The 27,122-nt window shown below is 38.0% G+C and overlaps 1 protein-coding gene across 3 annotated transcripts; it reads left to right on the top strand.

Moving 5' to 3' along the window:
• Positions 1–1,746: 1,746 nt before the first annotated feature.
• On the top strand, positions 1,747–26,203 carry rps6ka5 (ribosomal protein S6 kinase, polypeptide 5). 3 transcript variants are annotated; one of them, XM_030719649.1, is made up of 18 exons: positions 1,747–1,820; positions 1,926–2,067; positions 5,259–5,330; positions 5,501–5,719; positions 5,938–6,053; positions 6,137–6,238; positions 6,525–6,608; positions 6,689–6,792; positions 6,889–7,039; positions 7,154–7,315; positions 8,573–8,698; positions 9,872–10,005; positions 10,908–11,001; positions 11,886–12,056; positions 12,368–12,559; positions 17,082–17,241; positions 18,149–18,312; positions 18,799–26,203. In XM_030719649.1, exons 2-18 carry the CDS (start codon positions 1,998–2,000, stop codon positions 19,102–19,104), a joined length of 2,427 nt encoding a protein of 808 aa, XP_030575509.1. In that variant the 5' UTR covers positions 1,747–1,820; positions 1,926–1,997; the 3' UTR covers positions 19,105–26,203. The 3 variants fall into 3 exon arrangements, 1 of the variants encoding a protein (XP_030575509.1); XR_004019073.1 differs by lacking the exons at positions 18,149–18,312; positions 18,799–26,203 and adding an exon at positions 14,009–14,191 and having other exon boundaries at positions 1,775–2,067; positions 17,082–17,211; XR_004019072.1 differs by lacking the exons at positions 18,149–18,312; positions 18,799–26,203 and adding an exon at positions 14,009–14,550 and having other exon boundaries at positions 1,775–2,067; positions 17,082–17,207.
• The last annotated feature ends 919 nt before the right edge of the window (positions 26,204–27,122 follow it).

Below are 27,122 nucleotides of genomic sequence, written 5' to 3'. Positions count from 1 at the left end.
CACAATTACTGGTTTAGGAGCACTGAAATTAATCTTTAAAAACATTTTGATTGCTCCATAGTAAAATATTTTTTTCAGTTGTGTGCTAAAAAGTTTTAGCGCACAACTGAAATCTTAGTATTGATCATTTTTGAAATAAAATAAGCACATTTCTTCAGGTGGTTGACAGTTTTGTGATAGCCTACATGAATGATCAGTGCACATTTGCTCTAAGAAAAATATATTTTTAGATTAAGAAACATTTGCATGCAAGATATTATTTATTGCAAATTGAAAATATGCCTGTAAATCAGCTGACATATGGGATATCTCCAAAACAAAGAGTTACCATCACTATATACATATTTTTGGAGTATTAATTGTCACTGCACAAGATGGAATCCTCTAGAGCAGTGGTCCCCAAAGTCAAGACTGCTGCGGCCCACTTAAAAACCAGAGAATCCCATGGGGCCCCCAGTTGTCCAATTGTGCCAGCCTATGAAATTTTCTTGCCTAGAAGCCTGTTTTCACTCTCATCAAAATACAAGAGAAATTGACGTATTTCCTTTAAAATTTGATTAAAAAAAACAAAAACAACACAGGCTGTTGGCCATAAATTGCTAATGCTACCCAATCATATGTAAAGTGCTAATGCAAATATGTGACCCACTTGCCACTGGGATAAAAACTTCAATACAAGAGCAGTAAATTTAGGTCAGAGTAATCAGTAATATCACAAACTACCTTCTATTACCAGTTTGAATTAACTTTTTATATAAATAAATACATTTATATAAATATGTAACTATGTATGCTTGTGAGTAATTTCAAACTGAAATTCTGTTATTACTGCGGCCCCCTGCAGTACCTTGGCGGCCCACCAGGGGGCCCCGGCCCACATTTTGGGAACCACTGCTCTAGAGTAGACATATGCAGTAACAGCACAAGAACGACACCCTGTGTACAGTTAACTGAACTACATCAGATTGATATCTTTTCAGGAAATTACATCCATGTAAGTAAAGTTAACATACTAGTCGAACAGGTTTGCTATTATAATTCCATCTTTATTATGGTTATAATGTTCACTTTTTTGATGAATCCATTTTAGAGAGATTAACTTTCAGAAGTGTGATCAGTTTAGATAAGGTGGTTTGTGCTGCTGAGGAACTGCTCCACCTCAATTAACAGGAACTGATCACTTTCATGATATGCTGTTTGGTGGCAAAATGAGATGGGGGATAAAAGGAAATCTAAAAGTCAAATAAGTACAATTAATTCTAGATATGTATTCTGCGAATAACAATGAAAGAATGAAGTATTACTATCTTTAGGCAAAAGTGTCATATCAGCTTTATTACTGGGTTAGTATAATAAACTCTTAAACGCATCATATTCTATATCATGGTCATATTGTTAATTCTGAAAAAAATGGTCTTCATTCTATTATCTTAGTGATAATAAGTAGGATAGGACTGAAGAGGTTTAATCACAAAACTGAAGTACTAATTGGCACCTAACATTGTAGGCCTATAAAAATTCATTACATTAAGACATGTAGATTATTTTTGTGTATATGTATAGTCTGCCTAAACTGATATAGAATATTTATTATACTTCTGACCTTTGACACCGGTGTGTTAACAGGGACATTTGAAGGCAGCACCAATCTTTTGAAGGAGGCGGGATTATGTGTCGCTGCCACGAAAGGATCCAATCAGTGGCCAGCTTTTCACATAGTAACTCCAATCAGCGAATAGGGACTGGCTGGTTGCGAAGGTAGTGGTCGTGGTGGTGTACTGGAAGAAGCAAGTGTTTCCTCTGGGCTTGCTTGCTGCAAGGTTTAGTAACAACATTTTTCCCGTATATCTGTTAAGTTAGGCGCCGAACTTACGTGCGTTTGATGCTTTTGTTATGCATTATTTGGTTTCTGCATGTTAATTTAGCAAAACTGCCTTGGGAGGTGGATCTAAATCTTTGAAAAGCATATTTGAGCATAATAAGGACACGAAATTACGATGCCATCCCCGATGGAGGGATCTTCCAGAGAAGGTGACCTGTTTACTGTGAAACACGAGCTGAAAAACGGTAAGTTAGCTGGTATCCGGTGAAACTCAGTGCTGTGCATTTCATTTGGATTTATCTTTTGGAGACACGTGTCGGAGTGGTAAAAATATTAGCTGGGCTAGCTTAGAGGTGCCAACTGTCACTGTCAGTGATTGTACGCGCTAACATCAACGTTACTCAAGTTCAAACATGGCAGAGGAAGGCTAACATCCGACTGTCATTACTACTTTTAACGTCACCGCTAACTCACACAAACTAATGTTATCTAATCACGTTATTACGGTGAGCTAGCGGCTAACGTCTCTTATTAACCGAGCTCAACCCGGATAATAACATTAGCTTAAGCTAGTTGTTAACGTGTAACTATGTTAAAACAGTGCATCGACGAAGATTTCATTAAGTTCATGCCGTTATCAACACCTTAACTTATTTTGCTGGGATTTCCTGTCATTGCCTCTATGTCACTGTTATTGCTGTCACAGCTAACTTCTCCTCTGTCAAAGGAAAGGAGAGTCAGCTGCAGTGATGTCAAGTCCTAAATGCTAATGTTAGCCTAATTTATTCTGCATATTGCACAGCAGTTTAGATTACCTGTAACCTTAGGTACAGCTGGTCCTTCTAACAGTACAGGTAATGAAATATATTCATCTCCTGCCCAGCCTGGTTAACTTTACACCCCAAGCCTCATTTTACTGAAGGACAGTATAGGGTGAGTTCACTAAGAAGCTACAGTAAATCTAGGCAGGATTCACAAATATATATGACTTAGATTTTAGTGTTAGTGTTCAATAGAGGGTCTCGGTGCAGAAGGCTGCCTAGTGAAATTGGACACTGGGCAACTAGTTTATAATGACACACTGCTGCTTTTCAGGCTGCAACATGACTATGCTGCACCCCCATTTCTGCCCTGCCCTAAATATGCAGTCTGTCTAGTTGTCATTGGATTTTAATTTGTGTGTGTGTGTGTGTGTGTGTGTGTGTCTGTGCGTGCGTGTGCGTGTGTGTGTGTGTGTGTTTCATTTCACACAGTTATAGATGTTGTATTAACTTTCTGTTACTTTGCATCCATGCTGTAGCATTTTCCATGGAGACACATTTGTTCAAAACAACCACACTGTTCTCCAGGCCCATTTAGTTGAGACAAGACTTAGTGTGCTAAATAAAAAAAAAAAAATATCAGTGCACAATTTATCATTGTAACCCCCCCCCCCCCCCCCCCCCCCCCCCCCCTTTCATTGGAGATGGAGGCAGGATCGTGCTAAACATGCTGAACTGGCTGTATTTTCATAAAGTGAGTAATCTTAATCATGCTTTTGCTGGCGCTTGCACAATACAAGAATGCCCTTTCTTGTCAGGAGCTAATGATCTGTTGAAATTCAGTTTTTATCAGATGTTGGGTCTTTAACTACAATCACTCAGGAAACAACCAAACACAAAATTTAACATATCATTTTAAGGAAACATCATTTCCCTCCAATAAAGTAAAGAGGTTCCTAGGACACCTCTGTTAGTCTATTAATAAACACCAAAATCAGACTGGGCCTTGGCAGGGTAAGCCTGACAAGGGTGTTATGCAACCTGAATCTCTGACCTTAAATTTGAAGGACAGCTTTGTTGTTTGAAATGATACACTATGCACTCAAATTGCCTAACAGTTGCAGCATTTCATCTCGTGTGTAACTGGAGAAGCAGAGGAAAAGATTAAATCAGCCGTTTAATTGCTCAGTACCCTATTTTCAGAGTGTGAGACAGAAGGAATGTGTTCACTACAATGGACATGCATGTCTAAGAGCGTGCTATGCTCAGTCAGCTGTACTGGGAGACTGTGATTTAGAGAGACAGGGGAAGTCACAGACAGTGTGTGTAGAATTCACTGAAGATCTTTAATGGAAGATAATGACCTTTTGCTGGTTAATGTAGCGAGTTTGCTTGCACTGGCAGGGAGGATTATTTTGTAGTGTTGCATATTTAAGAGACGTTTGGGAAGCGCAAATTTGTTTTTGCAACACTTGTTTACTGGAGGAAGTTTAGTAATCATGCATGCGTTATCTGTGTTTTTTTTTTTGTTTGTTTGTTTTTTGCATTTTTAGAACTGTAATGGTGAAGTGAAATCACCAAAACAATGCGGGCTTTTTGTTGTCACTTGTTTTAAGTTGCTGAGTCTTCATTTTAAAGCTCACTTCTCCAGTCTTTTAGCCTTTCATTGAGTCTCTGTTAAGTCACATAGTACAGTGCATCAAAATACAAGAATACATTATTCAAAACTTGACCTCTATTTACAAAACAAACGTACCATAGAAATGCTGTCTGGTAGCCATGCAATGTTCACAACTCAACAATAGTTAAAATGGCTTATCGGTCTCAATATTCTTTTTACAGCTTGGCTTTATTTATTAACAGTATTGAAGAGTAGCTCACAGCTATTTATTTGATCACCAAAATTTCTGCTTATGGGCTTACTATCTTTAGCCTTTATTGTTTAAGAGTGGGAACAGCTCTACCAAGGGCAGTAGTCTAAAGGTTAGATTTAAAGATTTATTATAATCTGTGTCCAGATCTTATGCTTCCTTGAACCTTGGGTATCTTGTTTTAGTACGTAGTGCTTAGCCATTATTAGTTGTTCCTAGGTACTAGAAAATGCCAGGTGAGAGTTTCTGCATATAGTCAGGCTGTGAGTGTAGTAACTATAAACAGGAATGCACTATGGAAGTAGTGATACGTTAGCTGAACATTGGCTTGTTAATTGGCATTGGCATGTTAGTAAATTTCATGTATCAGTGCCGATATTTACGTGTTCAATCTTGCACTGGCTGAAGAGCAGGAACATTTTTTTTACAATAAATATTTCTTTGTTTCCCTAAAACATAGAGAATAAATAATAAAAAAAAAGAAAAAAAATCCACTTAGGCTTTTTGCCCAGAATTTCAGAGCATCCCTTGATATATCCCTTTTTCTTCTAGTAATCCTAAGTTGGTCTTTCAGTGGTAATACACGGTACCTAATGTAGAATACAGACTTTTGTGATTATCAGTGATTGAATTGTTTTGCAGTAATGTAAAAATATATAATTTCACACAGAAATTTGTAAGGCCAAATATACAATCTGAATATGTTTTAAAGTGTATGTATATATTGACAATCAAGCCATCTTTATTATTTCAAATATTTACTAAAATTTTTATTTTTTTTTTAATTTTTAACTTTGTCTTCAGCCAACCTGACGGGCCATGTAGAGAGGGTGGGGATTGAAAACTTCGAGTTGTTAAAGGTGCTGGGCACTGGAGGTAAGTGCACTGTTAATTTCCCCTGTTACGAAACTAAACATTCAGAAAAACATTTGCATGCCAGTCTTTCATCTGACAAGAGTGTGGAATGCTAAGCATGTTGTACTAGTCTTTTCTGTATATGCACCTGCACTGAACCTTGGCCTCTGTCTGTGATATTTTACTGCCAGCATATGGAAAGGTGTTCCTTGTGAGAAAAGTCAGCGGCCACGATGCTGGGAAGCTGTATGCCATGAAGGTTTTGAAGAAGGCCACTATTGTACAGAAGGCAAAGACTGCAGAACACACACGCACAGAGCGGCAGGTGTTGGAGCACATCCGCCAGTCTCCATTTCTTGTCACACTTCACTATGCCTTCCAGACAGAAACCAAGCTGCACCTCATTCTTGGTGAGGATATTTGATATGAAAGTTTTTCATTTTCTGGAGATTTAAAATTTCATGTTGTTACATGTAAATTTTAGGGCTTATGGTGACTGTCTTAACCCAGTGGAAGAACCTAGTTTTCACCAGCTAAGTGTATTAGTGTGAACAGAGGTTAAAAATTTGTCTTTCCTTGTAGGGACATTAAACAACTTACATGGCAAACATGATGTCTTCCATTGTAGATTATGTAAATGGTGGGGAGCTCTTCACACACTTGGTGCAAAGGGTGCGGTTTAAGGAGCAAGAAGTAGCTCTGTATAGTGGAGAGATTGTCTTGGCACTAGAACATCTACACAAGGTAACCCCCATATTTAGCGCAATCAAGTAGCAGTTCTTCTTATGTGCTTTATGTTTTACCCATGTTTCATTTTCTTGTTGCAGCTTGGGATTGTCTATCGGGACCTGAAACTTGAGAATATTCTACTAGATTCAAATGGTCATATAGTTCTCACAGATTTCGGCCTTAGTAAAGAATTTGATCAGGTACAGTTTGTCTTAATGATGTGTTTAAACCTGTCAAACCATTGTCTGTTCTCATATTATATTTTAGGTAATAAGAACAAAAAACGTATTTTGCTTTTCCTTTAATGCCCTCAAAAAAACCTAACTGTGAAATCAGATTTGTTACAATGGGTTTTGGCATTTCACATTAGAGACATTTTTGATTTTGTCATCAATGTAGAGAAATAACTAATCCTAATAAATATTAGGATGCAGTGTCTGTGTCATACTTGCCTCCTGGAATATTTGCATTTGTTTTTTAAAACAGGTTGAAAGGGCTTTCTCTGTCTGTGGCACCATTGAATATATGGCTCCGGAAATAGTGGAAGGAGGAGAGTCTGGGCATGACAAGGTAATGTCATCACCTGTTTCATCAAATCAAGTTGCACACTCTAGTGAGAAGTCATTGTTAGGTGCTTTCATGCATTCCAGGCGGTGGACTGGTGGAGCCTCGGTGTGTTGATGTATGAGCTTTTGACTGGTGGCTCACCCTTCACTGTTGATGGAGATGAGAACTCACACACAGACATTGCCAAGTATGGATTCTCCCTGATCATCAGCCTCAGTTTTTAACTGTATTTCAGTTATATTCACTCTATAATGCTGACCATTATCTGTCTTGCACGTCACAGGAGAATTGCCAAAAAGGATCCTCCTTTCCCTAAAGACATGGGACCACTGGCCAAAGACCTAATTCAGCGACTCCTCATCAAAGATCCAAAGAAGAGATTAGGGTCAGGACCCAGTGGAGCAGAGAATGTAAAGAAACACCCATTTTACCAGGTGGATGTCATTGCCTCTCTCGAAATATTCACAATATTTATAAAAACTAATGGAGTAAGATGTTACTGTATTGGATTGAGTATTTATATGTATTTTTCTTTGAACTTACATTAGAAAATTAACTGGGAGGATTTGGCAGCTAAGAAGGTGCCTGCACCGTTCAAGCCAGTGATTCGGGACGAGCTGGACGTCAGCAACTTTGCAGATGAGTTCACAGAGATGGACCCCACCTACTCTCCTGCAGCTCTGCCTCAGAACTGTGACCGCATCTTCCAGGTGGGAGGGAAGGAAGGCATCTTAGACAACCAGACTGTGTTTTGTTGTGACTCATGCTGCTGTTGTTTGCAGACAGGAATATTTCTTTGTGCTCCTTGCAGGTCATTGCACAGGACACCGTTTATCTGCATTTGTTTAGTGCTCATATTTGTCTGGGCTTTGGTTGCAGGCAGTGTGAAATGTTGACACGGATGAAAAATCGCATTATACATTATCCACTTTTTGTCTGTGACTATATTTGACATACTTCACAGCAATTGAAGTAATCAAGTGAAGTTTTGAATGTCCTCAAAAGGTTGCTGTAAGTCAACATGAGTCTGTCTGTGTGCATTGGTATTCAAATTGACTAAAGGGTCTTTTATTGAAGTAATTGCTGCCATATGCAGCTCTTATTGAAGTAACAGATGTGAATGACTATTTTTGATGTAGCTTTGAACCATAATATGGCCCACAACTCCATGCCAGCTGATGGCTGTCTGATGTATTGCATGAAATTTCAACTCTGATTGCCTTCTGGATCCTTGAGCATGGTAGATCAATAGATCCATTAACGGGCTTCTCTCATGGAATAAAAGGTTACACTTTGAGAGCATCACCACGTCTGTCTCGGTTACGCCTTCAGTCTTTGATTGCCAACTTCATCTTGGCTTTTTTCGCTCTCAGCTGCCATTCATGTAGTCTGAAATTTTGTGGTCTTTATAATTTGCAAGCCTAGCAATCTCTGAGATAACGACAGCAATCCCAGTTTTAAACTGTGCACTTGCTCCCCCGCCGTGCCGCACAAAACAAAATTAAAATTGCATTAAGAGCGCCAAGATGTAATTTCACAGCAGAGCAATCAAATATTCAAGCCCGGCAATTTAGGGCATCTCATTCATTCAACACCCATCCTTCCGTCCATCCATTGCTGTCACTACATACCACACAGCTGTGTGTGTGCCGGTGAAAAAGAGAGAGGGAGAGATTAATGCCAGCTCAAAGCTCTGGGCTCCCCACAGCTGGAATTAAGCAGGCAGCGCTCCACAATGACAGGCCTAACAATAGGAACAGCTGGACAGCCACTGTCAGTCACACATGAACAGAATTGGGCTTATTGTTGAGCTGACAGGCTGGTTTGATACATTTACAGAAAACTACACAACAGTTTTTTTTTTCTCAGGCAGTGAAGGAAATTTCCTGTTCTTCTGTCTCAGTAATCCCTCGCTTTATGTCTTAGTAAAATCTAAACACCTTGAACTCTTGTGTTTTTGTGTGCAGGGATACTCTTTCATGGCCCCCTCCATCCTGTTCAAGAGGAATGTGGTGATGGATGACCCTGTCCAGCTGTGTGGGGGTTCTGAAAAGCCAGGCTCAGCTGCGGTGGCCCGCAGCGCCATGATGAAGGTAAAATGAATGGACTTGGTTCCCCCAGCACAAACACACTTAAGCTAATGGCTGCTGTCACAGACAGATGAGATTTTTTTTTCCTTCCTTTCCGTTCCGTTCCACTTGAACTTTATTTTTGTACTGTGCTTGTTTTACTGCACTCGCACTCAGTTTCAGGTTTAATCCTGTTTATTTAATGGTGTTTGTTCATGAATACACTTGCATGTCTCTGCAACATAATGCTTTTTGAAAAGGTAGCAGTGCATTACTTTTTGTGCACTCGTTTAGTTTAAAGCTTTCTCATCAACATCCGGGAAGCTGAGCTGTTTTGCAAACCTTAGCATTTTCTATTTATTATGAGATTAGTCATAATGGTAAAAGCTACTGTGATGATTTATCTCAATACTTTTCAGTTTGCTGTTTCAATAATCCAACGAAAAGGCTGTGAAAAAAAGAAACTGGATGTTTTGACTTGTATGTAAACAATGAAGGAAATTGCTGGTGTAACTACTTGGCTTTTCCTTTCTAAAGTTTCTACTCTGTGTACTTTATAGATTTTAGACTAGTTTCTCTAGCAAAGAGGAATCCAGTTAAAAGTATTTTTGTCTTATCATGTGGCGATCTTTACTATTTTAGTCCAGATCTACAGTTGAGACTTTCTGTCAAGTTTTTTTTATGTACCTTTGTCACTTTTGTGTTTCTTCTTTTCAATTCTACATGTGAAGTTTGCAGGGTTCCTTAATTTTTTTTTCATTTATATCTAACTGTATAGTCATATACTTAAAAACAATTCTTTGTAAGCATAAAACTAGAATGAGAGTATTATTATTATTATTGTTATGTGTGCAAAGAGGGGTAGCTTTAGGGATTCTGGCTTTTGTGTGTGGTAATTGAATCAGGCTTCCAGACTTGAATAAAAGGCAGAAAGAATGTCAAGTGCACCAAATGACTGGCAAAATATTCTCTGTAGAAAAATGAAAGCAACCAAGGCCCTGAGATCATACTCAGATAATTGGCAAATCAGTTTGATCATAAGCAATATAGGAACTTGTAAAATCTGTACTTTCTTATTACCAATAACCAGCATATATCACACTAAAATATTTAAGTCAATTTTATTTGAGTGATACTAAAATATACATATCATTTTTACTTTTTGTGATGATTCTCAGATATTATTTGTATTTGCAGGACTCACCTTTCTATATGAGTTATGAGATGGACCTAAAGGAAAGTGCTCTGGGGGAGGGTAGCTTCTCCATCTGCAGACGGTGCACACACAAGAAGACTGGACAGAAATATGCAGTCAAGATTGTTAGCAAGAGGTACAAGCTCACAGGCTGCTCGGATGTGTTTGTTAACTCAGATGCTTTGGCTCTGTGTGATGTTTATAGATTCACTGCATAAGTCAGACAGCCACCCTCCTCCACTCCCCTGCTTGGCCATCTCTAAACTAAATCTTATAAGACTAATAAATTAGGATTATATTAAACTGATGAAGGTGAAATTATGTCATAATTCAACCTGATTACATATTTTTCTGATTTTCCCTATCACAAATGCAGGTTAAATAAATACATCTCTGCTCACTTTGTAGGACTAGTGAGTCCTACAAAATCTCATGTGTGTTGACAGCTGTTTTACACTGCGCTCCTCCACAATATGGCACCAAATGTTACAGTTCTCACAATAGTGACATTGACATTTGCAAGGCAAACCCATGTCAGTGTTCAGTTTGGATCAGTGTACACCACCCTTTATTTATCACACCCAGTGTTGTCTAGCTTCATTGGTGAGCTTACTGTTAAATGTAATCGGAGTGGAGTTGAGAGCAAAACTGGCTTAAAAATATTGTGGAAATTCCCCTAAAGTAAAAAACAAAAACAAAAATTGAAACCTGATTCAGTGTAGTCTGCTGTTAGTGATTTGTGGTGATATGCTCAGTGATTCTTTCTAGTATGCTCTTGAGTTATAAAATGAAGCTTCTTTTATACTGTGTAGTGCTTATCATAACAAAATGCTAACACAGTACAACAAAACAGCACTGTCAAAAGAATCATAGAGCGTGTCCAAATGTCGTGTCTTCATTTCTAAAGCTAGTTTTTGTTTAAAGAAAATCTTGGCATATTGTGCTGACAAACATGTAATGCAAAGGCACCTGTTCATAATTCAGTAAAATTTCAAGCCCCGCTATTTATGTTGTATTTTGTGACTTTCTTTGCTGTAGGATGGAGGCCCAGACTCAGCGGGAAATCGCAGCCTTGAAGCTCTGCGATGGTCACCCTAACATTGTCAAGTTACATGAAATTTATCACGATCAGGTAAAGTTAATTGTGGCTGTTACATTTGCCTCCATAAATTCTGTTTTCCATAGCTCTCTATGGAGCCTGTGGGGACTGCAGCCTTATTAAGTCCAGGAAATGGAACAAGGGAGATTAATGGGGATGCTGGTAGCCCTCTGGGTGTTTCTTTATCTCTTTGCATATTGTCCCATGAACATTTCACAGTGTGCTCAATATTTCACCTCAGATTTATTTCTAAACTGCAGCTGCACAAACACCCATTTTCACTGAATAGTAACAACCTAGATTCACTTGTTTTGCTAATCGAGCGGCACACTTAACCCAAAGTGTGTGCGCATATGTTCTAAATGTAGCTTACCTCAGTTATATGGAAGGTGTGACCTTGTGTGTGACTGTGCACAGGTTCATTAGCCCCGGTCCTTCATGCCCAGGAGCACCACTTTAGTGCTGATGAGCTCAGTGGGGTTATTACTGTACCTCACAGGTCTGTGACCCAGATCAAAGCAGCGCTGCCTCATCCGCCTCAACTGAGCCCTGCCTTTGTTCCCTAGATCCAGCGCTAATGAGAAACTCAACCCCACTGCTCAGTCACATCATTCTCTTCCCACTTTGTTTGGCCCCTTTCATTTTTACTTAATACCAATGTGGTTTAATGTCACCATCATGAGAGCAAGGATGAGCTGTTTTTTTTTTTTTTTAGTTTTTTTGTTTGTTACGCAACAGAAAAATTACTGTTTAATATTTCGCACATCAGCATTCAGTTGTTTTCACCTCGTGTTCATGATATTGATGTTGATACTTTAGGAAAGACAAACTTTTCAATATATGTGAAGGTTGTCAAAGAATACAGGTTAAGAATGGGTGTTGCAGATGTAAATTCATTCTATATGTGTTTGCTGTAGCTCCATACGTACGTGGTTCTGGAGCTGCTTGGTGGAGGGGAGTTGCTGGAGAGAATCCGCCGGAAGCAACATTTCAGTGAAACAGAGGCTAGCCGGATCATGCGCAAACTGGTGTCTGCTGTCAGTCACATGCATGATGTTGGAGTTGTGCACAGGGATCTTAAACCGGAGGTATTGGACATCTGCTCAGCAGAGCTACTGCTAGAGATTTCTTTCTGTATGTGTCTTTGTGATGAATGCAGGGTGACTGGATCGTATGCTTTTAAAACAGAATTGCTGTGTTTTTCTGAACTTTGTATGGTCTGTCTTTCTGTCATTCTGAATGTGCTATTTTCTACAAAACAAGAGTAAAATTGTTTGACCCTAACGTGGGTCAGAAGTACCTGGTCAGTCATGATGTACAATTTACTGCTCTCTTAAGTGGACCAGTTTTGCTGAGCAGAGAAAAATGATTGCTGTACGTGTCTCAAATTGCTTTGTAGAACCTGCTCTTCACAGATGAGAACGAGAACTCTGAGATAAAAATCATAGACTTTGGCTTTGCTCGTCTGAAACCACCAGACAATCAGCTCCTGAAGACTCCCTGCTTCACCCTGCAGTATGCTGCACCAGAGATACTCAAATATGATGGCTATGATGAGTCCTGTGACCTGTGGAGTCTAGGGGTCATTCTGGTGAGTGGAGGAGCCACGCTCAGGTTAAATCAAAGCACTATTAATTTTACTGAGGATCATTGATTATTCATCAGTCAGGGTGAGAAAAACTAGCAAACCATTATCTCAGTTTTCTAATGCGTTTAAATATTGCATATTTTTAAAGGTATTTGAACAAATATCTTTATACACAATAACAGGAAAGATTTTTCAATCAGAGGAAATAGATGATCCAAATTCATCTCACATTATTAGTTGAAAAGTAAGTTATTTGAACAAAAGTTCAAGTTCAGAATTGTTATTGGTTCCGTAGATATGCATATCAGCAACAGAACAATAAAATTTAAATATATTACAACACCACACAGTCTTAAGAAAAAAGACTGAACAGCAACAGTTTAGTCAAATTGTAAATAAAGTGAAAAAAACAATTTATGTTAAAATAATAGATTGCAGTGCATTAAGAGACACTGAGTTATTAATGTCCATGTAGTGAGTGCGAACTTGTTGCATTGCTGGTGGAGGTGTGTTGGCTGGGAATTGAAGGGTATTGGATCTTTACGCTACTTAAACCTAACACTTTAATTTGGACTTAATAATCCAGGTGGTTTAGGTTAGCACTGCAAGTATTACAAATACAGAACTAATAGTTTTTTAATTAATTAATTAATAAATCAATGGGCTTTTTTTTTAGGTCATGGTACATTTTAATGGCCTTGTCAAGAGCATGACATTGCATAGCTTGCGTGCTGGGGGGGTGTCTGTCATGGATCAGTTCCTCATGCACTTCCACTTCAAAAGATCCATGCCAAACCTTTAATCATCAGTAGTGGCTATTCTCCAAAGCATGGTTGGCTATTCATAGGCATTGTGATTTTTCATAAAAACGTTAATAATAGAGTGTATTTGTGAATGAAATGTTAGTAGGGTGGCCAAATCAGTTTGCTTGTCCAAAAATATAATAATTAAAAATAAATTAAATCCTCGGGAAGCAAAATTTCATATAGCAGTCTAGTAAAGTCAAAGATACTATGAGAGTGTTATGCTCTACATGAAACATAGATTTTTTTGATGACTCTCATGCCTCTCACAGGTTGTAATATAACTAAATAACAGATCATTGATTAGCCCTATTCAGGAGCATCCTTCTTTGTGACTTAACTCCATCACTTTCCACAATACTCCAGGAAAGTGACCTGATTATATAAATTTATAATTTATACAGATCTTTTCAGAATCCACAGCTCCAGTCCCCACTTTAAAGCTTGTTTCAAAATGCTTTTGACTGAAGTGTTTCTATAACTAAATAAACGTTTAATCAGAAGCTCCATATACTCTTGATTTGTACGTCTTATCCAGTTTAAGGATTAAACATTTGATGCAGGCCACTAAGCAATCAACTGTTATTTTAACTGATTTTGGTAGTAGTTTAGGCTAATCTGTTTTGCATGATATTCATCTCTTGTTCAGTGCTACAAACTTCAGCATCCTGTGGTGAACTGACACAGTTTAGTGCTTACCATGGAAAGAAGAGCAACCTGCCTCACTCTGAGACCTGGTATAGGCTGTGGTGAAATGAGATGTTGCTCCATGGCAGCGGATATGTCATCCCCATTCAACTTTCTGCATAGAGGAGGAAAAATAAAAGGAGAGGTAGAGAGGATAAGGAGAGGACACACAGGGGGCAGATAGTTGAGAGGGAGATTTGTACTTGGCCAGTCATCCGTACAGAGTCAGGGCTCTATGTTTGAGTGCTGCTTTCCACCGTCGCCCCCTGGGGGGATATGGGAGTACTGTGCCTCTTGGAGTTCTGATGAAATGGCTACTGACATGCTTTGTGCACAATGCCCTGGAAGCCAACTGAGTTGAGATATAAAGGGAGAGAGAGAGAGAGAGAGAGAGAGAGAAAGAGAGAGAGATCACAACACAACAGAGCCTCTGCTGCCAAAAGGGTTGTTCCCAACTGCTGTCATTTTAATGAGAAATATGAGGGCAGATGCATGCAGGCCAAGGTGAGAGAATCCTGTTCATTGAGCTAAGCACAAACCACTCTTCTCTTGAGTGCTAGTTCAGCCACGGTCAACAACTTGCAGCATAACAATGGAAAAATGTGGACAGCCATGATCGGTCAAGGGCGCTTTTTAAAACATGTTATTTTAACAGTAGATGTGTTTAAACACTTATGCCTAGTTACTTAACCAGCTTATTGAAGGCAGTGTGGCGCTGACCAAAACAAGCAGATACCGATTTTAATGGCGTAAAAAGATACAACCATTCCTGTAATCATATGTCTATACTGTCAGTACAGCTGTTTCCAAAATGTTGTGATGCTTTAGAAATTAGAAGTTAAAAACATAATCAAGTTAGTAACAAAATATTTAAAGCACATATAAATAAAAAACAGAAATTAAAATAGATTTTTAAAAAAAATGTTGATTTTTAATTTAATGTCAGTAACACTTTTAACGATCCTGGAATCTTTTACTAGAGAGTCATGCTGTTCTATGCAGAATGGGGTTTGGTGCTGTATTGCTAAAATAAGCAAGATCTTCCCTGAAAAAGGCGTTTTCTTGATGGCAGCGTACGTTGCTTCTAAAACTATATGTAATCAGGAACTAATATCGCATGTACTAATGGTCTCCATCATCATGAATACTGGTCTGTATGCTAATAACAAACTAGATATTCCCTTTATTCTTTAATCCATGGGACACAGCATCCATTATTTTGATCAGACAGCAGGACAGATTTAATTTTCCCTCTAGTCTTAATTGAACTAAGGACCAGTGAATTATGCACCATAGATGATGAAATCCCCAAATTCATTGCATTGTTACATTAAAAAACATTACTCTTAAATTCTTTAAATTTTTGCTCATGCAGTTTTTCACAGAGAACTGAAGCTTACCCCTTTTAGGCATGCTCTTTTAATTCCTAGATATGTTACTATTTAAACCTGCTCCACCAGGGATTTTTAGTATAACACTTTTCTCGACTTTCCCATTTTTTTTAAAACATGTTGCTGACTGTAATAAAAATATGCAGATATTTTCCCAACAACAATCACATTTCTCTTTCAACATTTGATATACGCATTGTCTTTTCAGTTTAATATAGGCTTTATTTGATCATTACATTCTGGTTTTATAACATTTGACACAGCATCCCAGCATTTGGAATAATCCAGATATTTGTCAGAAAAAGAAAATACTGAATTTTCCATCATAGCATAATAATAGTATAAAAAAATCTAGAACATGTTATTCAAGATGGAAACTTTATTACATTCCAAGAACTTGTACCAAAATATGGAATCAGCAACAGTAAATTTCTTGAATATCAGCAATTGAAGTCCATCCTGCAATAAAGATTTAACCTCAATCAACTGAATTTAGGAATACCTACAGGGGTAGCAGAATTTGTAAATCTCTGTACCCCTAAATTGTTATCAAAATGGCATAAATTATTATTAAAAATTGATGGTTCAATTTCCCTCCCAATTGCAAAATGGGAGCTTGAGTTCTCCATCAGTTGATTAGTTGTTCCTTCACCCAGACTGTGCATTGTACAGTAGGTGACGTCAGTGAATTAGTTATGAGGCAAACATATCACATAGTTCTTACCGCCTAATGCATCGCTAAGAAAACTGTCCTTATTACATTGTTGCGGTTTTCCACCCTCATTATTAGATACATTATTAAGTACATTTAGTGACAGAGACACAGACACACAAACACAGCAAGATTGTTGGTTTGTGTAGCCATGTTTTTTTTTTTTTCATATGTATATATTTTTTTCCTCGTGCTGTTTGTTTTTTGTATTTTTTTCTTCTTTTTTAACAGGTGCAGCAGTTGGTGAACCATTGTGGTTTTCTACTTGTGCTCTGTCCTCTCTGTTTTCTTATGTTTTCCTTCCTATTTTCTCCCCCCTTTTTCTTTTTTCTTTCTTGCTTTTTTCCCTGCCTGTCAACTCTGGCACTGATACAATACATATACATTTATGTGAAAAATAACATAATTAAATAAATAAAATAAAAGGAAAAACACTAAGAAGAGGAGCCTATTGACAATTTATGGAGCTCATCTTGGAAGAGCAAATATGTTTGGCACAACAGTGCATTCAGATCATAATTCTGATTGCAAAACCTGCCAGACAAGACAAGCTTAAAAAAATAGTTTGATGATCTGAAACCTGTAAGTGTGACAGAGATACAAAAAAAGAGAGGAAAAAATTAGGAAGGGGGGTAAATACTCTGAGTTCTCTCAACAGTGTAACAACAACCTAACTGCACCTCACTAAGAAACGCAGACTTAGTGGGGTTGTTGTGAGAATTACTTTTTTTTTGTAGTGTGTAAGAGAAGTAGCTGTAGTTAACTTAGTTTAGCAAGCCACAACGAGTGAAAAAAGTGAAAGTCTCTTAGGGGAGAGAGCGGCTATAATCTGGAAAGCGAGTCTAAACGTGACCGTACTGTAAAAATTGCAATGACAACATCATTAAATAATCTTTTTTATAGCAGATTACACGCTCTTCCTTTGTTTTCAGTACACCATGCTGTCTGGCCAGGTGCCTTTTCAATGTCAGGAGAAGACCCTGACCCACACCAGTGCTGAAGAGATTATGCGGAAAATCAAACAGGGAGACTTCTCTTTTGAAGGAGAGGCCTGGAGAAATGTGTCCCAGCAGGCTAAGGACCTCATACAAGGTGAGAACAAAAATTTACTTGAGATTTGATTGTTTTTTTTTAACCCCTTAGAAAATACAAGATTACATGTTGCTTCATTTTGCTCACAGGCTGTTGTAAAGATCTAAGTCACGTTGCAGTTTGCAGTGTAGTGCACTAAATTTATAAAATGTCACTTAAATAGTACTACAATATTTAGAATATGGCCATAAAAGTGAGGGTGTGGCACAAGCCCGTAATGTGCTTTGAGTGTGTAGTGTGTAGTGTAAGGCTAACTGAGCCAATAACAGGACTAATTATATATGTTATAGTTTGGCTTACTTACGGAAATTTGCTTTACACATGCCTCTTTCTTGTCGCCTGTTAGGATTTGTATATATGTTGTTACAACACTGAAAAGCAGCACAGAAGTCAAGCATTTTCTAGTGTTTGAGTGCATCACAACACATCTGCAAGATGAATGTCACAAATTCCTCCCTCAGTCTTTTGGTGATACATCTGCAAGCATGTGCCAGTCTCTTGTTGTTTCAGGTCAGACTTTCAAAATAAGGCATTGGTTTTCCAAATAAAGTAGTAGCAAGTGCAAAGCATAAAGGCTGAGTGTTTTTGGGACATTATAAATGAGTTAAATAAATAAAATGAGACATATGCAAACATTCTGAACCATGTTTTGAGGGAACTGGTAGAATGTGGAAGGAGAAATAGCATGAGACACAAATGCAAAAGCAGCTCTCCAGATATATTAGCGCAATGGCAGTAAGTTGTGGTGTGTCAAAAATCCAATAATGTTTTGGATGAACCTTCTAGACACAAAGTAGCTTTCAGAGATCAAGTTTCCTAAAGAGGAAATCACTTCCTGTCTGTGGCTCACCTTTTCTCACCTGTATTAAGAGCGTTAAAGGTAATTATCTGCATCTTGTCCCTGCAGAGCTGCTGACGGTCGACCCTAACAAGAGGATTAAGATGTGTGGCCTCCGTTACAACGCCTGGCTCCAGGACGACAGCCAGCTGTCCTCCAACCCACTCATGACCCCAGACATTCTCGGCTCCTCCACTGCCTCTGTCCACACTTGTGTCAAAGCTACTTTTAATGTATGAAATGATCAGACGCATGCTAATGTTAGATAGTAGGTCAGAATGTACCAACCTAGTGTAAAATTTGGGTTGTGTAGCTTCTGCTCAAACTGTGAACCGGCTCCTATTAATAGAGATGAAGACCACATTATATTAACTGTACTGTGGGTTAGTTCAAGCTACAGCTAAAAGTGTTAGTAATTAAAGATTTTCTAGTTTTTGTCTTATTTGAGGTTAGATTTGTGTGGTTATTAGGATGTAATAGTGCAGAAAAGATGTGAATGATATTAATGTGAATAATGACATAATTATATTAACTGGGTATTGGCCAAATACTGAAGTGGCCTGAAACTAAACTTTTGTGTCATTTTTTTCATTCGTACAGTTTTCACTCTCACAGCAGTATATGAAGGATGTGAAGGAAAGAGATGAGATGAGTGGATTTTTTTGGAAACTACAATCTACAGAAACTCTAACCAAACTTTTTTTTTTTTTTAATAACAGGCATTTAACAAATGTAAGCGGGAAGGTTTCCGCCTCCAAACAGTGGACAAGGCACCACTAGCCAAGAGGAGGAAGATGAAAAAAACAAGTACCAGCACAGAGACCCGCAGCAGTTCCAGCGAGAGCACCCATTCCTCCTCCTCCTCCTATCAGTCACAGGAGAAGACTTTTCAAGAGGGAGACCCCAATCCACAGCACTCCAACATCACTCCTGTCACCACCCCTGTCAACACACCGGTGCCCTCCGGAACAGATTCTGGGCACCAACCAGCACCTCCAGCCTTTCCCTTCTCAGAAGGACAGTGAGGAGAATCCTGATTCGGACAGTTTAGTTAACCGAAGGATGGCTTGGACCAGCATCGAGACATCCTTCTTCTTTCTCTCTGCCTCTGGCTCAATTGCATGGATGTCAGCACGTCTCCAGAACCAAGCATGCAGCAGGAGCAGCACTGTCACCTCTATATCAATCAGTCAGTCAATCAATCATCACTAGCAATAGCCTATCCTTTCTTTCTGACTTTCACATACAGACTCTGTCAATCAGGGACTGGACCAGGAAGAAGTGTCACCAATGTCCTAAAAGAAAAGGGCTGCCCTACTGCCCCCGGTCCAGACAGTGGAGAGATATATTCAGTCTCCTCATCAAATCACAATCTCTGTCCTCCCATTTCTGTCTTTGTCCCTGTTTTCTGAGATTTAAAGGGAAAGTCAGTGTTTACACCATGGATACTTTGCAATTTCTGTCAAATGGAGAGAGAAACAAAGGGCAACGTACTGCAGGATAACATGTGGGTCCACTTCTCTTTTCTGGGAAGTCTCTGCTATATGGAGCAGCTTATTTATATGTGAATTTTGCAGACTGAAATTTATTTATGATAAGCTATATTGTTAACTTATTTATGGTTCATTATGATCTGAAAAGAAATAACGGACACAGTGAGTCTAAAAAAGATATTGTGTGTGTGTGTGTATTTGTGTGTTTCCCTATCAGCTCAAAAAACTTTCCATATAGTCAGATAGTCTTTCATATCTCTTTGTAGTTAAACACATCAAAGAGTCTAGTAGGTCAGTTTTAGTTTGTTTTGTATACATTGTAAGAGTCAAATTCATGAAACCAGAGTGCTTTATAGGTATTTCAAATTATTTTAAGAGATTGATATTTATTTAGTGGCTTAAAAAAGATACATTTCCTGATTCACATTGATAAAAGAAGAAAATGTGTGAGCATCTTTTTGTATTAACCAAATTAGGATGTAGTATGTGCAGCCATAGCTGTCATTTTATTATTGTGTGGCGACTACTGCTGCCTGAAGCAGTGCGACCTGACTAGAACAGCTATATTTAGACTTATTTTTGTCTCTGATGTGGGAGTGTGGCTACTTCCAGACTTAGCACTGCTGCTGTTCCATGTGGTTTGATCCTGAAATCAGCGCTAAATCAGCACTGCTGGGCTAAATGTGTTTAGCCCAGCATTGGAGACCTAATTGTCTCATTATCACGACGACCAATTGGATTGAGCAGAATGTTCCAAATGGAAAATGAAGATCAGCTTAGCGTAAGGGTTGAATGCGTCAAGTAGTTTGAGATTTGAGTCTTCTTGGATCCAGGATGTCTGTGGACAGTTTCAAGTGACCCCTTTTTTTAGTTACAATATAATTAATTAGGAAGGGATATGTGCCAAAACTGCATTTGAGTGAGACATTTGAGTTTAAAAATGGTCAGACACTAGGACATTTGGAGGCAATATAGTGCAAAAAGTTGCCCATTTTTATCTTTAGTCTTAAAACTACTGCAAAATACCCACCCTCCATAAACACAATTGTTGAGTGTAAACTAGGGATGCACTGATATATCAGCAAAATGTCAGTATTGGCTGTTAAAGGCCTTGTTGACTGAGTGTGGGAAATAAAAATGTCTGATGTGTGAATCATATACCAGTGAAAATCAAATATTGATGAAGAATTGAAAATTGTTTTTACTTATTTTGTTTATAGTGAAGATATCTTTACTTCCCTGGAAAGTAGAAAAAAGGAATAAGTATGGAAAAAACCCCAAAACATCTTGTTGGTCCAGAATTTAACAATTGGTGCATCCCTACTACAAGCTTCTTTTTACTATTGATGCCGTCCTTGATCTGTTTACCATATTGTACTGCATGAAAAGGTGATCTTTGCACTGTGTGACAGCACTCTCACTTTGAGGCAGACATCCTGTTAGTATTAGGTCCCCAGTGCATGACATGACCTGAAACATCAACCACTTATTTATTTGCCTTTGTGGGCTTTGTGGGCAGATTCTTACTTGATTCAATGTGAGTTTGTTTACTTGCTTAACTGAATATCCCCGATTTTCAATTCGGGACTTTTGCTGTTTAAAATTACGATGGGTGTACCAAAATCCCTTGTTACAATAGCCTAAATATTGTAATATCCCAGTGTTACAATTCTGGTGTTAGTTGGGATAGTTAGGGGAAAAATGCCATGCTTTGTTAACAGTTTTTTTTTTTTAAATTATGTCTTTGTTTCCATTGTAATTGAAATACTGTGTTTTGCTGTTGTGTACAGGGGTACTTGGTGATCACTATGTGAAGCTGCCTAGAAACAGATCCTACAGGTTTTCAGTTGGACTACTGTGTGCATTTAAACACACTCCATCATCCTCTTCCATTTTAATGCACTCTGAATCAGAACCAAAGCATTAACTTCAAGGTAGCTGCTTTAAGCTGCATGAGACATTACCTTTCATGCAAATATGCAAAGAAATGCTTCATATATCACATTTTCTGTTTGTTTGTTTATTAGTCCATTTAGTGAAATGTGCTTGCACAGATATTTTTTTAGCACAGATGATTTTGTAACAGCAAACAATATGTTTTCTTCAGAGATTCTTTATGGAATCAATAATATCAATACCCAGCACATTATCATGCTTAAATCTATGCATCTCTTTTGCACTTTTGTGTTGCTTCTTTTGCCATTTCACAGAGACCTCATTGAATGGGTTAAACACAGTACTTAAAAGGGTGTAACAAAATGCTCATACATTGATCGGCCACAACACTAAAAGCGCCTGCCTAATATTGTGTTAGGTCCACCTTGGGCCAGCAAAAACAGCTCTGATGTTGGAGAATAGATATAAGATGTTGGTGGTGTCTGGTACAGGGGGGCTGGACTGGGATCAGCCAGATTAATGCCTTGGGCTCTTTGTCGTGTTTCTGTGCAATTTTTCTGGTTGTGGCAGAGTGCAGTCCTACTGGGGGAAGCAGCTATTCTGGGGGGAAGTGAGTGTCATGAATGGCAGGTTCCAAGGTTTCCCAGCAGAACATTATATAGAGTGGTTTTAATGTTCTGGCTGATCGGTGTGTACTGTACTTTTACTCCCATAGCATCAGCCACTGTAGAAATGGAAAGTATGATCAATTCCCTGCATAAAAAAGATGGAATCCTTGGAGCTAAGCACTACAAAGCTCTTGTCTAACTTAGTTCGCATGAGTTCCCCGTTGCTGCCTCATTAAGCCTCTTTTCTTTTGTTTGGGTGTATTAATAGCTCAAGTGGAGGAAGAGGAAGAGTGTCCTATATTGAGTTCCCCTCTGGGAGCCAGGCTCTATTAGCTGATGTGCTGCAGTGCTGTTTGTTCCAAAGAAAATACCATACTCTACTCACTGCCTCTGTGGGACCCAGCTCACTTTCTTTGTAGGGAAAATAACCACCATAGGAAAGGGTTGGTTTATTATCAGTGTCTCTTGGGGCTGATTTCCAAACTAGGCTTTCCTCCCTTTGATAAACATCTTGTTCATTGTGCCACCATAAGGAAGAAAGACACAGGGAGGTCGGTTCTTATTTTAGGCCCTGTTGTCTTTGATACATTTTGTTGTTGGTTCCCTGAAATTTCAATGAAAGTTCCTTTTCTGCCTTCAGCGCTTCCTGTTTTTCTAAGGCTGAAAGCATTGCACCTAATAAGCTAAACCTTTTTACCATTTTGAAACATTAATTAGAGAGCTGGTACTGGTAGTTTGAATTATTTTGTAAAAAACAGTGACTGTTGTTGTACATTTTAGTCAATGAAATTGGTTTAGGATGTTGTGGTGTGTTTCTGTGCTCCCGTCATGCATGGGATTAAGAGACGGACACAAAGTGAAATTGAGTGACATCTTGTACTGCTTCTTAGTATGGTGCTTATGTGCATGTGTTGTTTGTGAAACTCAAACATTTTGGACAGATATTGCAGCTAGTGTGGTTCCTTTTTGTCAGCATTTAGGATGGGTACAATACTGTGCAAAAGTCTTTCATCAGCCTTCATTTGTAAAAATATTTTGCCAGGAAAATGGGAAATAGGTGCAGTGATTTATTGAGATATCTGCAGTCTTACAGTATATAACACAGTATGTAAGGCAAAAACAGAGTTTATGCATTTCTAACAAGTTTCAAGGTCAATATTTGGTATTCTGTTTGTATTATTTTTTACAGCCAGAACTCTCTTAGGCAAGCTTTCTTGTAATTTCAGGAATAGTTCTCCAGGCTTCTTGAAGGACATTCAGAGTTCTTCTTTGATCCCACAAGATGATCCCACACTGTGTTTTTTTGGTCTAGGCTTACACAGAAAATCTCACAGTGTAAATAATTGCTGAAAAATGAAGCCCCTGCAAATCAGACTCTTTCAGATGCTATTGCTTGGTAGATCAAAATCTGATGCTACATTTCTGAATTCTTAAATCCATCAGTTTTGACAAGATTCCCAACACCACTGGCTGAAATGCAGCCCCAAGTCATAACAGAGCCTCTACAGCCATCTGTCTTTTACAGATGGCTGTAGAGGCTCTCTCTTATACCTTTCTCTTAACCTGACCGACCAAAATTTTCAAATTTGAATTCATCACCACATAAGTCCTGTTGCCACTGATTTTCAGTCCACTTCTTGTGTAATTCGGCATATGTCAGCCTTCTCTCCCTGTTTCCCTTCCTTAAGAATGCCTTCTTGACACCCATCCTTCTACTGAGACCATTTCTGATGATCAACTAAAGGGCCAGATGCATCTCTCAGGTCCTATTGTCACATCTTTGCTGGATTTTTTTCTTATTTCCTGTCCTCAACTTGTCCACTTTCTTCAACACACTGCACACTGTGCCAAGATATGCCAAATTTTCAGTTAATAGCTCTTTGAAAATCACCTCATTACTACAAAATTACTATTTTATTCCTGTCAAGCTGTGTTATCATTGGGATTTTTCACAGACTCAACTAAAGATACGGGAGCAGATGATGTGCTTTTGCAACAGGGTGCTAGTAACGAAGTGCCTAAAGATACAATTCAAAATTGTTTCCTTGAGAAGTTGTGTGTTATGTGTAGACACAATACTGGTTCATCCCTTGAGTTTTTTGCCTTTGTTATTTTTAAATGAGTCATAAGTCAGTGTGAAGCGATTCAACAAGCAAAAAAAATTCCTCTGAAAATGGTCAGGTAAAAAGGACTGTATTGAAATGAATGAAGAAGCAGCCAATGTTCAAAGACAAACTTTGAAAGACCTTCAGAAAGATTAGAGAACTATTGCTCATGACAAGTTTAAAAATTATAAGAAAGTCTGGCTCCCTGGAAGCAAAATATAAAGAAATAAGGGAGAAATAAGAAATAAGAGACTCAAGATTTTTGGACAGGACTGTATATGCGGAGCTGTCCAAGGTGCTGAAGTGCTCAAACTATCAGTTATTTCAAAGACCTGTAACAGTGTGATACTTTAAAGAAGCAATCCCCCAACCAAGAGTACTTGAATGTTAGGTGGCTCAACTAATCTGGAAAAAAAAAAGAATATGTGCTTAAAAAACAAACAAAAAAACCCCCCACTAGGGCTAATGTTAAGTTTATCTATTGATACAATTTAGAGTGATCTCCAAATAAGGTGGCACTTTCATCAGTCATGAGTCCGTTGTGGAACTGCTTTGATCAAGCACGAGGAAAAAGAGTGAGTGTTCAGCTTTTGGGACATTATTATGTTTTTTTGTTACAGTTGTGACTGTTTAATATCAAAGTCTCAAATAATTAGTTCAGTGTCTGAACATGTCCTCTCTGTAAGGCAAGAACTCAGACTTCAGACTGCTCCAAATACTTGATTTCAGACTTTTTTTTTTTCTTTTTAATCTTTTTAATCCTGATTTTGTATGATGTCAGTGAGTGCAGATATCCCAAATATGGCCATCCCTAGCACAGAACTCTGGCTGTGAGCATAACAGCCCCACCCACCTGGTGTTCAAACCTATTTGGAAGGGGCAGCCAATCAAAAGAAAGTTGGCTTACAGATAGAGGGAAGGGAGAAAAGCTTGCTTCACCTAGTGGATGAACTGAGGGCTCAGTATAAGTTAAAAAAAAAGATTATTTTGAATTGTGAATCATGCAAAGCTCTAGTCCACAAATAGAAGTACTGAGCTGGAAGTTAGCATAAAATTTCCACTTTGAGTACAAATTATACACATTTATATAGTTAATAGTATTACATAACATCCAGATTCATCTTAGCCAGCCAATAAAATATGTCAACAGATTTGTATGGTACTCTTGCCTTTACAACACTTCAGCAGTTTAGATACCTGCCAGCATGGGCACGCGTTCTCTTGTGTTAATTTGTTTGACTTGGTCCAGTGTTGCTCTAAGTAAAGTTGGTGACAGATTTTAATGCTTCTGCAAATGCAGGTTGTAAGGCATGTAAGGCATCATCATTGTCAATATTGTCATCATCATCATCATCATCACCAGTGCAGCCATCATGCATGTGCTGATGCTGCTTGATTCCCATCAGTCTTTCTGTTGTCACCAAAACTTGTCCAAACGTACTGTAGCAGTGATCCCTTTGAAATTGGTCAATACTAAACTGTTTTAAAACACGCAATCAAGCTTTAAGGGCAAAACTTTGCACTTACGTGTTGATTTAGTCATGCATATGTTGCAGGAAAAATGTCCTCTTTACCTTTGTGCAGGTTTAAATGTTTCTTGTCTTTGTATTTCTCTTGATGGTTGTTGTCAGATAATCCTAAGATAAAATAAACCTCAACAGTAGTACTTTTTAGATATGGCAAGGAGACACCATGTGCATACCTGCTTCTTAAGGCACTGTGAAAATCATCCTTCAGGACTTTGGGCACACCATTGATAGTGTGAGGAAAAAAAAAAAAACCGATTTGCTTCAATAAATGCTTTACCTGCTAGCTGAATACTTGTGTACATTTGATAACCTGAAAGCAGTAACAAGTCTTTTAATAGATCCTCTTGCTTCATTGTATTTTTAAGTGTTTACATCATTAATGAAGATATTTTGTGATACCAGGATTTGTGTGTATGAATTGTCAGAAGGACAATAATCGTAAGATTTCCTGTTCATTTGGTGATTTTGACTAATAAATTAGGTATGAACATGTCATGTTGAAAAGGGTTTTAAGAATATGTCAGAGGGTGGCCTCTAGATGGCAGTGTTTAATAAAGTTTAACCAGAAGAAAAGTTTACTGTTCAGTAATTATCCAAACGAGTCAAATAGAAGGTTATGGTTAGTATATTTTTAAAAAATGAATTACTATAATTTTTAATGGTGCTTACCAGGACTAGAAATACATTTATATATACCAGGTAGAGTAAATCAGTACTTACAGTGCTTAGCAGATTTAACAGACCACCACCCAGTGTAAGGTTTATTCCACAGCTGCCCTAAATTAACAGTATTACTAACTTCAATTTGTATGTTTCTGTAATGGTTAATCCACCAGTATGTGGACTCTCTTTAATCAAAATGATATTTATAATGCTAAAATATAATTATTTTTGTTCTTCATGAAATTTCAAATCTACTGTTTTACAAAAAAAAAAAAAAGCATAAAAATAGTCAAGCTTGTTATTTTTTTGATTAAGATCAAATTACAGATATTAACTTCTCAGAGAAGTCCATTGTGCCAGGTCAAATTTGGGGATAAAAATTTATCATTTTAGTTTTAAACAAAATTCTGACAGAGTTCTAAAGTATTTGTGTTTTCTTGCTTTTATGAGTGGTAGTCTAATAAATTTATTAAGCACCATATGTCCAAACTAAGACTATTGTCTTCGTAAATACTCCAATGCAAGTTATATATATATTTTTGTCTTCATTTAAATAGTTACATTAAGCCTCAAGCAGGGTGATATTTAAAGATGTATGATAAATATAGCAATTTAAACATCTGGAAATATTTGTAAAAAGGGTTCTTACAGATTATTTATAAAGCAATGACAAAATGAATACTGTTTGTGTTTAGTGAATCACTGAAGTATGAATATTAAAATAGGTTTTGAAACTGTTTTCTGCCAGT

The sequence above is a fragment of the Archocentrus centrarchus genome, chromosome 22, assembly GCF_007364275.1.
Source record: "Archocentrus centrarchus isolate MPI-CPG fArcCen1 chromosome 22, fArcCen1, whole genome shotgun sequence".
NCBI classification, from domain to species: Eukaryota; Metazoa; Chordata; class Actinopteri; order Cichliformes; family Cichlidae; genus Archocentrus; species Archocentrus centrarchus.
Note: the sequence above shows the minus strand (reverse complement) of the source record. Positions and strands in the feature narration are given on the sequence as shown.